Source organism: Ranitomeya variabilis, chromosome 3 (assembly GCF_051348905.1).
Source record: "Ranitomeya variabilis isolate aRanVar5 chromosome 3, aRanVar5.hap1, whole genome shotgun sequence".
In the NCBI taxonomy this organism is placed as follows: Eukaryota; Metazoa; Chordata; class Amphibia; order Anura; family Dendrobatidae; genus Ranitomeya; species Ranitomeya variabilis.
Genome location: NC_135234.1, coordinates 748,874,669 through 748,889,690, shown reverse-complemented (window position 1 = coordinate 748,889,690; position 15,022 = coordinate 748,874,669). Strand labels below are relative to the sequence as shown.

The 15,022-nt window shown below is 46.7% G+C and overlaps 1 protein-coding gene across 1 annotated transcript in view; it reads left to right on the top strand.

Moving 5' to 3' along the window:
* LOC143817283 (cyclic nucleotide-binding domain-containing protein 2-like) overlaps nucleotides 1–15,022 on the top strand; it is a 297,967-nt gene that overhangs the window by 18,611 nt on the left and 264,334 nt on the right. Inside the window, exon 2 of the mRNA XM_077298552.1 lies at nucleotides 9,986–10,136. Coding sequence (XP_077154667.1) covers nucleotides 9,986–10,136 — 151 coding nt within the window. The remainder of the gene's footprint in view (nucleotides 1–9,985; nucleotides 10,137–15,022) is intronic.

The window sequence follows — 15,022 nt, the reverse complement described above, 5'->3', positions numbered from 1 at the left end:
ATCTGTAAATAAATACATTACCAGAACCACCAACAGTACATGAATACATCACCAAAACCACCATTAGTACATGAATGCATCATTAGAATCACCATCAGTACATGAATACATCAACAGACCCACTATTAGTACATGACTACGATAACAGAACCACCGTTAGTAAATGAATACGTTACTAGAACCACCATCAATATATGAATATGTCACCAGAACCACCATAAGTGCATGAATGCATGACCAGAACCAAAAGTACTTGAATACAAGAATCAAGCTTAGAATAGCAAAAAATTGCAGTGTCATGTTAGCCGTATAAACAATTGTATTGCATTGAACCTAGAACCCTACAACAGCCATCATCGGACTGCGGACCATATTGGAACAACAGAACTGATGAGACATAGTCAATATCACAAATACATATTTACATCCAGGTACCTTATAGATGATATCTGCTCTAGAGTTGTCTCTTTCTTTTCATCTCCATCTTGTCTAGCTGCCATGTTGACTTTTCACATCCACAGCTGGTTTCTGCAGACCTCCCTCTTCTCCAGCACATCCCCACACAATGCCCTTTAACCCCTTCCCGACCTGTGATGCCACGTAGGCGTCATGAAAGTCGGTGCCAATCCGACCTGTGACGCCTATGTGGCGTCATGGAGGGATCGCGTCCCTGCAGATCGGGTGAAAGGGTTAACTCCAGTTTCACCTGATCTGCAGGGACAGGGGGAGTGGTACTTTAGCCCGGGGGGGTGGCTTTGCCCCCACGTGGCTACGATCGCTCTGATTGGCTGTTGCACTTTCAACAGCCAATCAGAGCAATTTGTAATATTTCACCTATGAAATTTGGTGAAATATTACAATCCAGCCATGGCCGATGCTGCAATATTATCGGCCATGGCTGGAGACCCCGACCTGCCCGCCCCCACTGACTGACAGCGGCGATTTTCCGCCGCTGTCAGTCTTTCCTCCCCTCCGTTTTGTGCTCCACTGCCCTCCGCTGCTTTCCTCTCCCCTCCGGTGCCCCCCCCCCCCGCTGTCCAATCCCATCCCCCATACCGCTGGAGTCCCGGGGACCCTCCGGCATCTTCGATGGGCACCACCATCTTCCAAAATGGCGGGCGCATGCGCAGTGTGCCCGCCGAATCTGCCGGCCGTTACAGGTACATTTTGATCACTGTAATATAACCTATCACAGTGATCAAAATAAAAAAAATAGTAAATAAAGCCCCCCCTTATCACCCCCATAGGTAGGGAAAATAATGAAATAAATAAAATATATTTATTTTTATTTTTCCACTAGGGTTAGGGTTAGAACTAGGGTTAGGGCAAGGGTTAGGGCTAGGGTTAGGGTTGCAATTAGGGTTAGAATTAGGCTATGTGCACACGGTGCAGATTTGGCTGCGGATCCACAGCGGATTGGCTGCTGCGGATTCGTGGCAGTTTTCCATCAGGTTTACAGTACCATGTAAACCTATGGAAAACCAAATCCGCTGTGCCCATGGTGCGGAAAATACCGTACAGAAACGCTGCGTTGTATTTTCCACAACATGTCAATTCTTTGTGCGGATTCCGCAACGTTTTACACCTGTTCCTCAATAGGAATCTGCAGGTGAAATCCACACAAAAAAAACACTGGAAATCCGCAGTAAATCCGCAAGTAAAACGCAGTGCGTTTTACCTGCGGATTTTTCAAAAATGGTGCGGAAAAATCCGCACACGAGTCCGCAACGTGGGCACATAGCCTTAGGGTTAGGGCTGGAACTAGAGTTAGGGTTGGAATTAGGGTTAGGGATGGAATTAGGGTTAAGATTAGGGGTGTGTTGAGGTTAGGGTTAGGCTTGTGGTTAGGGTTATGGTTAGGGTTGGTTGTGTGTTGGGGTTAGGGTTGGGATTAGGGTTAGGGGTGTGTTGGGGTTAGGGTTGTGGTTAGGGGTGTGTTGGGGTTAGGGTTGTGATTACGGTTATGGTTAGAGTTGGGATTAGAGTTAGGGGTGTGTTGGGGTTAGTATTGGAGTTAGAATTGAGGGCTTTCGGCTGTTTAGGCACATCAGGGGGTCTCCAATCACGACATGGCGCCACCATTGATTCCAGCCATTCTTGCATTCAAAAAGTCAAATGGTGCTCCCTCCCTTCCGAGCCCCGACGTGTGCCCAATCAGTGGTTTACCCAAACATATGGGGGATAAGCGTACTCAGGAAAAATTGTACAACAATTTTGGGGGTCTAATTTCTCCTGTTACCCTTGGAAAAATAAAAAAATGGGGGCTAAAAAATTATTTTTGTGGGGAAAAAAAAGATTTTTTATTTTCACGGCTCTGCGTTATAAAATTCTGCGAAGCACTTGGGGGATCAAAGTGCTCACCACACATCTAGATAAGTTCCTTGGGGGTCTAGTTTCCAAAATGGGGTCACTTGTGGGGGGTTTCTACTGTTTAAGCACATCAGGGGCTCTGCAAACGTAACATGACACCCGCAGACCATTCCATCAAAGTCTGCATTTCAAAAAGTCACTGCTTCCCTTCCGAGCTCTGCCATGCACCCAAACAGTGGTTTACCCCCACATATGAGGTATCAGCGTACTCAGGACAAACTGGACAACAACTTTTGGGGTCCAATTTCTCCTGTTACCTGTCACGATCCATGTTTGGATCTGTGGCAGATCTGGTTTCCCTCTGATTTAAACATTTTTTCCTTTATGGTCATTGGGGGTTAATGCAGTTCCCCCCCCCAGTGGCCGCTGGTGTTATTGCATTGCTGCTGGGTCAGCTGATGTTTGTGACCACTCCCACCATCCTTTATAAGGTCACCTGATGCATCAGCTGACTGTTGGTTATACATTTCCTTTCAGGAGACCAACCTCGCAGTAGCAGCTCCCTGGTGTCAGCCAAGTCTGGTGTTTGGAGCTCAGTTGCTGTACTATCTGTGTTGTGGAGTCTGCAGCGGCGTGCACAAGCTAAGTTCTGAGTTTTGTTACTTTGTAGTTTGTGCATTCACCTTTTGGTATCGTATACATGCATAACTGGTGGAATTGACAACAGAGGCATCCCCCTGTGTCACTACATTTGGCCCAAATGCAGGCCTTTGCCCAATTGCTACAGACTCTCACTGAGGAGAGTGTAGTGACACAGTCCTTAGCTCCTCCGGAAGCTATGTGGGAGTTCCTGCTCTCCCAAGACACAACACCCACTGACTCTCATGTCCAGGTATTTAAGATCCCATTTGATGATCACATGACCTTGACCTCACACAGGTCCTGTTAGGACTCTGCAGATAGAGGTAAGGTGGACCTCCGCCCACCCGCTATATGGAGGTCCACTAAAACCAGCCCAACCACAGGTTCCTATTAACCCTCTCAGCACTTAGCATGCTGGAGGAAAAAACACTTTGGTTTTACATCACTGACCGCAGTATGCTCAGTGACACGTATCTCCCTTCACATAATGTGCCAGTGATTCTGTCACACTGCAGATAAATGTGATGTTTTATTACTTTTGCGGTTGCTGGATTTTCCAATTTTTTTCCTCATTTAACGTCCCCCTGCACAGCCCCTCATTTTATGCCCCCCTTGTACAGCCCCTCATTTAATGTATCCCTACACAGCCCCTCATTTTATGGCCCCCCCCCTGCACCCCCTGCACAGCCCCTCATTTTATGCCCCCCTTGTACAGCCCCTCATTTAATGTATCCCTGCACAGCCCCTCATTTTTTTCCCCTCCTGTAAGTCCCTAATTTCATGGCCAAGTATTATAAGAATTAAATAAAAAAAAGCTTATATTCACCTAATTCAGGCTCCCGGTCCACGGTCTCTTTTTCTATCCTGGATAGCTGTGAGTGTTTGATGGCGCAATGATGTCCCGGCATGACACTATCCGACGTCCCCTTCATGTGCCGTCACTAACAGGCTGGAAGTAACCTGCGTCTTTCTGAAGTTCTCGACAGAGCAGGGAGTAGATTGCAGCTCCTCTCCCGGTCGGTGCTTACTACTATTGTATTCACATCCTACTGACGAGAATACAATTGAGTGCTGGGAGGGAGCGATGGCCGGGGTGCAGGCAGAGAGAGGAGTGAGCGGAGTCAGTGACTGACACTGCTCCCCTGTGTGCCCGCAACCCCGCCATCACTGTGCTGAATGCTTGCGGCTGTAGGAAGGTGACAGGCAACCGCATGTATTCAACTATTTTTTTCTTCAATGTGTGCCCCCCTTGGGTAGATAAGAGGTAGCGCCCTAGTCAAATGCCTACCCTGCCTATCCCTTGTCCGGGGTCCTGATCACATTGGAACAATTTAGCAGAATTTTGAACATAATGACAGAAGACAAGATCTCTACGATTAAGGGCGTTTGATGCTCCAGAAACGCTTCAGAGATGCAACACGGAGCTACACATGTAACTTTTTAAACAAATGCACGAATAAAGGAAACTGAATTTTTCATATTCTTTGAAGTGTTAGCCATTTTTCGTCATCTTTTACGAAGACTCCGGAATAACTACTTCTGATTCTCATTTAGCATGAAATGAAGAATTAAAGGGATTTTCCGCCCCTCTTAGTTATTTTGCATATGGATCAAGTCTGCTGAGCAAAAAATTCTAAAAACTGATCAGGGATTAAAAGGCACGTGTGAACCATTTCATTTTTTTTTATATAGAGAGGCGGGGGACCCTTTATGCTTTGTATTTTATGCATTTATCTATCAAACTCCCACAGTAATGGTGCGGACTCCGAAGCATAGATAGTTGCAGGGTCGGACTGGACCATAGGAGAAGAAGAGAATCCTCCGGTGGGCCCCTCTGCAGGAATAAGCCACTTACCACCAACATGAGCAGTAGTTGGCCAATACATTCATTCGCTATGTGAATACAAAAGCAGGATCTCGTCATTTACCCAACAAACTACGTCGTTTATTTTTAGACAGAAGCTAAAGTAAAATTGTGAAATTTGTGATAATATTTGCATGAAGCTGGACAGTGGGTCCCCAAGTCAATGTTACTGGTGGACCTTTGCCACCCCAGTCCAACACTGGATAGTTGTATCTTGCTGCAAGCACGATCTCAAATTGCTGCTGTTTAACTATTTACATGTTACTGTCAATCACTGACCGTGGCATATAGCTGATCATATCAGCCAGGGTCCTGCTGCAGGCCTCCACCATCGTCTTCTTAGACCTTCTAGGGTGACGCCATTTTGTCTGTATACTGCAACGTATAGAACAAACGATCAGAAGATCGCAGTTTCAAGTCCTCTAAGCAGTCTAAAAAGAAAAAAAAACATCAAAACAAACTATACAGGTTTGGTATAGCTTTAATTGCACTGCCCTGGAGAATTATGGTCATTTTCCCCACACAATGAACAGTGTAAAAACAAAACTTCGCCAAATGACCACGCTTTTTTGCAATTTCCAAGTACATTGTATGGCAAAATGAGCAATGTATTTCAAAACTACAACTTTTCTTATAAAAAAAATATAGCACAGCCAAGTAGCATACAGCCCACGTAGTATATAACACAGCCCACGTAGTATATAACACAGCCCACGTAGTATATAACACAGCTCACGTAGTATATAGCACAGCCCATGTAGTATATAGCACAGCCCACGTAGTATATTGCCCAGCCACGTAGTATATAGCACAGCCCCCGTAGTATATAGCACAGACACGTAGTATATTGCACAGCCACGTAATTTATTGCACAGCCACATAATATATTGCACAGCCACGTAGTATATAGCACAGCCACTTAGTATATAGCACAGAGACGTAGTATATAACACAGCCCATGCAGTATATAACACAGGCCACGTAGTATAGAGCACAGCGATGTAGTATATTGCCCAGCCACGTAATATATACCACAGCCACATAGTATATAGCACAGAGATGTAGTATATAACACAGCCCATACAGTATCTAACACAGCCCACGTAGTATATAGCAATGTGGACACCATATCCCTGTTAAAAAAATAATTAAAATAAAAAATAGTTATATACTCACCTTCCGTCTGCCCCCGGATCCAGCCCAGGCATTTTACGATGCGCCTCGCAATGCTCCAGTCCCAAAGAATGCATTGCGGTCTCGTGAGATGATGACGTAGTGGTCTCGCGAGACCGCTACGTCATCATCTCGCGAGACTGCAATGCATGGACCGGAGTGTCGCGAGGAGCAGCGGGAAAGGCGACGGGAGGTGAGAATATAATGATTTTTTATTTTGTTTATTATTTTTAACATTAGATCTTTTTACTATTGATGCTGCATAGGCAGCATCAATAGTAAAACGTTGGTCACACAAGGTTAATAGCAGCGTTAATGGACTGCGTTACACCGGGGCGTAACGCAGCCATTAACCCTGTGTGAGCGCTGACTGGAGAGGGCACTGACAGAGAGTAGGAAGGGGCGAATTCGCGGCCGTACTGTGCCCGTCGCTGACCAATCAGCGACGTGGGATTTCCGTGACAGGCAGACAGACAAACAGACAGACAAAGTGACCCTTAGTCGATTATATATATAGATTTTCTGCTGTTTCTCAGACCGCAAACTGACTTTGAACAGCCAATATGTCAGTGCACATGGCAGCAGCTATCCATGGTGCGGGAGCGCTGGACTTCTACCCGACCCAGGTATCCCTTGCAACCAAAACAATCTAAACTCCTTAGTGAACCCTCTACTACTTGTCTTTAGCGACTATATGAATTAGACCCTATGAGGGTCGAAACGTTATGTTGTTGTTACTTCACTATTATTTTCTCCTTGCACCAATTTCATATCTACTAATTGTGATACTGCTGCATCTAAAATTGAATAATAAATCTTCATAAGCATCCACTTAGGGTACCGTCACACAGTGAAATTTCCATCGCTACGACGGTACGATTCGTGACGTTCTAGCGATATCGTTACGATATCGCAGTGTCTGACACGCAGCAGCGATCAGGGACCCTGCTGAGAATCGTACGTCGTAGCACATCGTTTGAAACTTTCTTTCGTCGCTGGATCTCCCGCTGTCATCGCTGGATCGTTGTGTGTGACAGCGATCCAGCGATGCATTCGCTGGTAACCAGGGTAAACATCGGGTAACTAAGCGCAGGGCCGCGCTTAGTAACCCGATGTTTACCCTGGTTACCAGCGTAAACGTAAAAAAACAAACAGTACATACTTACATTCCGGTGTCAGTCCTCCGGCGTCTCAGCTTCTCTGCACTGTGAGCGCCTGCCGGCCGGAAAGTGAGCACAGTGGTGACGTCACCGCTCTGCTTTCCGGCTATGGCGCTTACACAGTGGAGAGAAGCAGAACGCCGGGGACAGACACCGGAATGTGAGTATGTACTGTTTGTTTTTTTTTACGTTAACGCTGGTAACCAGGGTAAACATCGGGTTACTAAGCGCGGCCCTGCGCTTAGTAACCCGATGTTTACCCTGGTTACCCGGGGACTTCGGCATCGCTTCAGCGCCGTGATTGCAAAGTGTGACCGCAGTCTACGACGCTGGAGCGATATTCATACGACGCTGCGACGTCACGAATCGTGCCGTCGCAGCGATGGAAATTTCACTGTGTGACGGTACCCTAAGAGTGTGCGCTGTGTGATGCAGTGACCCCTATTATAGCTAGGGGGCGCTGCATGTGCTCCTCAGGATATGCATGGAGGCATATCTGTGGTTATAATGGTTGAACTAGCCACCTCCCACCTATGGGAGTGGTTACAAGTATATAATGTGACCATGTGGTCACATGGGAAAAAGATGGATGGACCTGAGTGGTCTGTGTGCCAGGTCCTGGAGGGCCTCTGTGTTGGGAGGTCCTGGGAGTAGGACTAGATCCCTGAAGAGCACATAGGGGAGGCATTAGACCTGGGGGCCTGTGTGTTGGACGGTCCCAGATGGGGATGGACATCCTAAATAGCACACAGAGAGGACGCGTGTGCAGAGTCCGTGATGGCAGTGCGTTTGGGGAAGCTACAGCCCGTCTGAGGATCTGGACTGTCAGGTGGCCTGGTGAGCAAGGCATTGTCAGGGATGGTGATCCCAGTTTGGCAGCTTCCCTGAGAAAGAGAGTACTGACAGGAGTCAGCGTATGGAGCTCCTAGAAGGTAACCCAGCGTATGGGGGTGCTGTGCGGTCACACACGGCAACTGGTCAGATAAGGATCAGCGTGTTTAGAGACCGCAACCCAATGTCATGTGCACCATATGACTAGGGACATTGATGAACTGTTCGGCATACGGACACCCATGGTAACTGGACGAAGTGAGAGGTCCAGCATGTTTAGGGTCCGTGAGATAAAGCCGAATATGAAGTGTCTAAAGATAAAGCTACAACTTAATGTCACCGGTTGGTGCCTATTGTGTTCTATGAAGTGTATATGATGAACTGTGCATAATCAGGTTTGTGATGCCATAATAAACCATGTGGACTGTTTAAGTAGAAAAACCGTGCCTAAGTGCTTGAATCCCGTGCCAAGTGAGTGTCCCCCCCAATACACTCAGTAAGTGCAATTTTACAGGTGATTTAACATTTCTCTACTGCAGGGATTGCCATCACACTTCACCAGCTCCTCGGAACTCTCCAGGCAAGAGTGCACGCCTTACTACTGTAACGGGGGCCAGGGCTGTAGTTGTGGCTTTCAATGCTGGCTGCTTTAGCACACCCTGGCCCTCCTTCACATGCACACAATATCCCAGCGGTAGTATACCTTTTTGTCCGCTTTCCTGTCCATCTGGGTCCTCTCTGATTCGCTTGGGGTTTCTTTCTTGAGAATCCACATAAAGAGAGACAGACTCAAGTTCCAACTTAAAACAAACAATTTTACTCACTTCCTTTCTCAGCTCATCCAGTTCACATTTAGGTACAACACAAGATACTTCATAAGACACAACATTTTCTTTCCCTGTGCTGTTCCTCACTTCTTTAGGAATATTGTAGGGTCGTACCATTGTCCCCAGTACCGCAGCATTCTATCTGACCAGTCTGACTATCTTTAGAAGTTCCCGGTCTGTTGCGCCCCAGACATGCAAGCGTCTTCCTATATAGGTGACTGCCACCATGGCGAAGCTGCCCTGTATTCCTTTGCTTCACTGGCAATTGTTGCTCCTAGGCCCTGGACGAGCTGTGCTCCCTTGCTTAAAGGAATGTTGCGTGGCTCAACTGCCCTGTCCTGGCTCTCAGGCCCTACTGACCGACTATAGGAAATCCTTCCAGCCTACCCCAGTTGGCCCCTCCTAATTTAAATAGTTCCTATCCCACTGATGTCTTATACTATTGTGCCCCCTCTAGTGGGCCAATCTGAATACTGCACTTTCCCTAGACAATAACAAATAAATTGCATTGACAATCTTACAGTACACATAACATTTAACAATTATATACAATATAGCAGCAGTGCATGTTAAACACACCAATTTGTCAGGGAAATAAAACACGGGCAAGAGAGAGTGGGCACAACTAGTCCTTGTACCCCCTTACATTACCTATCTGAATGCCGAGGAGACTTCGATTTCTTATGTGACATATACGGAAAGCTTAAAAGGGACTTTTCACTGGATTTCTTTCATTTAAATTGTGCACCTCCACCAGTTGCTGCTGTTCCTCTGATTCTGGAAAAGTTTTTATTTTTCTTCTGTGCCCCTCCATTCCAGAGTTATGCCCCCAGGTGATAACAGTACAAATTTTCCCTTCAAGCAAGGGAGCTTCTCTGTGGGTGTTTCCTTTTCTCCTCTGATGCTGGCCAATCAAAACATGGACACACCCACAGAGGAATTCTGTGGTGCACACCCAGTTGCAAAAAGGGTAAATTTGCCTCTTTATTACAGGGGGAATAACTCTGGAATGGAGAGACATGGAAGAAAAAGAAAAACTGTTCCAGAATCAGTGGATCAGCAGAAATTGGAGGATATACTGCATTTAAATAAAAAAAAATCCAGTGAAAGGTCCCCTTTAAATAATTAATCTATACTACAACAGTATAGAAAAGGTTAATGCATTTTCTGTTTTGCAGCTCTTTGCCCAATGAACACAGTACTGATACCAATGAGGAAAGAAGTGATGATGATGAAGATGATATGGACGCGGCTCTAAACGCAATACAATATTTATTACAGCCCAGAGATCCTGAAGATTGTAAAACAGAGACTCTCCCAGCAAACAAGGTATGAAGGAAATGATTTTATATGTAGAAGCTCAGGGACGTGCACAGAAATAGAGAGCTTTACAGCAAATCTCAGAGTGGGCCCCACCCCTGAATAAAAGCCCCACACAGAGTATATTTTAACCCTTTGGTGAGCTACGCAGTACATGTAAAGTGTATGTGCTCCATCGCTGTACTGAGCAGTTTCCATACACTGCAGGTGCCAGCTGTTTTATGGATTGTAATATCCAGGGAAATATGATGTGCACACTTTAAAGTTCAGGAAGGGAGGTGCCGGCTGGACATCCGAAGTCAAATATACAAGAGAAAAACAGCCGCACTCAAGTCTTTGCGTTTATGTAGAAAGTTTAGTTGCTTTATTCACGTGTACAGACACCACCAAAAAATTTTCCAAAGAAAAAAAGGGTGATTGCAGACAACAGGGTTAAGGTTTCGACCAGGCACGGTCTTTCTCAAAACCTCACTTTTGTCAGGAGAGTGAATAGGAAAAATAGAAATACAGGAGGAGAGTCCCAGAAGGCAGCTCCAGGCCGAGTTCAGGGGTAGAATGTCCGTCTGCACCACCAATGAGACAGACATTCTAACCCTGAACTCGGCCACAGGGTGGACGCCACTTGGATGAAGGAGTTACACTTATGTAAGTGCACCATTAATTAGCTTTCCTAAAAAAACATTCTATACCATTAGGTGACACACCATGCATGGGCATATGATGAGTCTTTTTCCTCATAATATATACAGTTCTACCTTGTTCCTTAGATGTATGAATATATAAAATAGAGGAGTGCACTGACACTTTATCCCTCTCTTTGTCCCTCTAAAAAATGGAAATTTAATATTGTTCTGCTAGTCTTTCTTTGGACTTTTTTTGTTAAACTGCTGTATGTTATATGTTTAGCTATCATCCTCCTTCTTATATTCCCATACCCCATGAGGGCGTCCTTGCTTTTTAATTGTTTTTCTTTTAATGTCATTGGGCTGACACCCTTGTTGCTGCTATAAATAAATATGTTGATAGTCATATTGTATTTGGGACTTTATTGATCGGCCGTTTGGTTCTCTTCCCTTTTGCTTAGTATATTTCCCGATTGTCCCTGTGAATTTACTAGTAGTCTGATCTGTTGGGTCATAAATAATAATACTTATTTGATAGAATCTACATAGACCCTTCTATAGATCTATATATTTTCCTTCCTAATTTTTTTAGTTCCACCATATGCAGCTCTCCAGTCCAGCTCACCCTGCAAGAGACTCTCGTTAGGAAAAGAAAGTACTCACCCTCTCATCCGCGTACACAGGGTTTGAACGCCCACATTGCTAGACTAATCTCGTTAGAGATGATGCCCTACTGGTTGGTTGAAAGTGAAGCTTTCAAAGACCTGATGGCCTACGCAGTACCACGCTATGACCTACCCAGTCGGCACTACTTTGCGAGAAAAGCCATCCCAGCCCTCCACCAGCATGTCAAAGACCGCATTGTCCATGCACTGAGGCAATCAGTCAGTGGAAAGGTGCACCTCACAACAGATGCATGGACCAGTAGGCATGGCCAGGGATGTTACGTGTCCATCACCGCGCACTGGGTTAATGTGGTGGATGCAGGGTCCACTGGGGACAGCCATAGTGGGACAGTTCTGCCTAGTCCACGGTCTAGGAAACAATTGGCTGTAGGCGTTCGCCACCCCTCCTCCTCCTCCAGAAGCGAAAGCTCGTCCACAGAGCGCAGTCGCACGACCACTCAATCCGCAGCTGCCAGTGTTGCACACGACGTGTCCCATTATCGAACAGCTAGTGGTAAGCGTCAGCAGGCTGTGTTACAAATGAAGTGTTTGGGCGACAACAGACACACCGCGGAAGTTCTGGCCGAGTTCTTGCAGCAAGAAACTCAGTCATGGCTGGGCAGTGTACATCTTGAGGCAGGCAAGGTCTTGAGGCAGGCAAGGTAGTCAGTGATAACGGAAGGAATTTTATGGCTGCCATAGCCCTTTCAGAACTGAAACACATACCTTGCCTGGCTCACACCTTGAACCTGGTGGTGCAGTGCTTCCTTAAAAATTTTCCGGGGTTACCAGCCTTGCTCCTGAAGGTGCGAAGACTTTGCTTGCACATCCGCCGGTCGCCCGTACACTCCAGCTGTATGCTGAACCATCAGCGATCGCTGAATCTTCCCCAGCACCGCCTAATAATCAACGGTGCAACAAGGTGGAACTCCACACTGCACATGCTTCAGAGGCTGTGCGAACAGAGGCGTGCTGTAATTTATTTGTGGGAGGATACACATACACGGGCAGGCACTTGGATGGCAGACATGTAGTTGTCTGGTGTGCAGTGGTCGAAGCTACAAGACCTCTGTCAAGTCCTTCAGTGTTTTGAGGAATGCACACGGCTGGAAAGTGCAGACAACGCCATCATAAGCATCCCCCTAATGCGTCTGCTGATGCAAAGTTTGATGCACATTAAGGAGCAGGCGTCTGCAGCCGAGGAGGAGAAAAGCCTTGATGACAATCAGCCATTGTCTGCTCAGGGAACTCTCCTGGACGAGGTGGCGGATGAAGAGGAGGAGGAGGAGGATGATGGGGATGAATATTTATGGGAGGAGGATGCTTCTCAGGGGGCAATAGAAACTGGTGGCGTTGCAAGGTCAGGTACAGGGTTTTTGAGGGACACAAGTGATGTTGATTTGCAAGAAAGTGCTCCTCAACCCAGCACAAGCAGTGAATTGACACCTGGAACATTGGCCCACATGGCTGAGTATGCCTTGCGTATGCTTAAAAGGGACCCCCGCATTATCAAAATGATGACCGATGACGATTACTGGTTGGCCTGCCTCCTGGATCCACGCTATAAAGGGAAATTACAAAATATCATGCCACATGAGAACCTTGAACAAATATTGGCTACCAAACAAGCAACTCTTGTAGACCATTTGGTTCAGGCATTCCCAGCACACAGCGGCGGTGATGGTTCTCACACGAGCTGCAGGGGGCAACATGACAGAGGTGTTAGAGGAGCACAAATCAGAAGTGGTGTTGGATAGAGGGGTTTTATGACCAGGTTGTGGAGTGATTTCGCAATGACCGCAGACACAACAGGTAATGCTGCATCTCTTCAAAGTGACAGGAGACAACATTTGTCCAGTATGGTTACGAACTATTTTTCCTCCCTTATCGATGTTCTCCCTCACAGGTCATTCCCCTTTGATTACTGGGCATCTAAAATAGACACCTGGCCTGAATTGGCAGAATATGCATTACAGGAGCTTGCTTGCCCAGCTGCTAGTGTGCTATCAGAAAGAGTCTTCAGTGCTGCTGGTTCAATACTGACCGAAAAAAGGACTCGTCTGGCTACCTGAAATGTTGATGATCTAACCTTCATTAAAATGAACCAATCATGGATTTCAAATTATTTTGCCCCACCTTCCCCTGCTGACACGTAGCTTGCCTGAAAAATGTCTTGCTTTTGGCCTCCTCTTACTGACTTCTCCAATTCCTCCATTTGCAGCTACTGAATGTCCACCATAGGCCATTTTTATACCTCTCTAAATGGGCTGACTCGCCTCACAGGGCCGTGTTCACCACCTGGCGCAAGCACCCGTGCGAGTGCCGTTTGCCTGGACAGGTGGGTGTGCCCACTCTTGGGCGACGGCACTGGCACAGGGTCCCTCATAGTACAATGAAGTGTCTCTGATGGTGGTGGTGCATAACCAACATCAGACACACCGTCGTAATATGAGGGGCCCTGTGCCAGTACCGCCGCCCACGAGAGAGTGTTCCCCTACAGCTCGAACAGTGCTCTACCACTTGCAATACTTACCTCTCCCTGCTCCACCACTGTGTAGTCTGTGCTGATAAATCCTTCAATGGCACAATACAAATTTGTTGAAATGCTAGATGACAGTTAAAATATACAGGGGCCCTGGCCTCCATTTAGACCAGTTAATACTTTGCGCCTACTACCACTGTCTGCTACTCAGCAGAGGAGCCCACCCCTGTACCTAGCTATGGCACCTGTTTATTTATGAAAAAAATTTTGGCAGACATTTAGCCTACTTTCTTATTTGGGCCTACTCACTGTGTCAGCCTCTCCTTACAATTGTCCTCCGCTGAACAAAGCAACGCCAGCAGTTTAGTCCTGTTACCAATTTTTAACTGCTTTTAGCCTACTTACTTATTTGGGCCTACTCACTGTGTCAGCCTCTCCTTACAATTGTCCTCCGCTGAACAAAGCAATGTCGCCAGTTTAGTCCTGTTACCAATTTTGAACTGCATTTAGCCTACTTACTTTTTTGGGCCTACTAACTGTGTCAGCCTCTCATTACAGTTGTCATCCGCTGAACAAAGCAATGCCGCCAGTTTAGTCCTGTTACCAATTTTGAACTGCATTTAGCCCACTTTATTATTTGGGCCTATATCTGTGTTTCCTCCTCATCCTGCCCATTGCCCAGCCACTGCTAGATGAGTCTGCTAGTACATTGACCCAGACCACTACATTCCCCTTGCACTCTACACAGCCTGAATCTGACCCTGCTGAAAGTCAGGTTCCCCTTCCCGCATACTATATCACCTTACATGGGGACAAAGAGGAAGGTGCAGATGAATGTGCAGGTTCCTTCATCAGGTGGGGGGGCATACTCGTTGGTGACGTCACTGGCACAGGGCCCCTCATAGTACACAAAAGTGTCTCTGCCGGTGGGAGGCACCACCCGCCGTCAAACACACCGCCGTACTATGAGGGGCCCTGTGCCAGTGCCAATGCCAACGAGTGGGCCCCCACTGCTTGCTCAGGATCACAGCACTTCCAAAGTTGAAATACTTACCTTTCCCTGCTCCGCCGCCGTGACATATTCCGTGTTTCCTGGGCCCACGAAAAACTTGAACCAGCCCTACC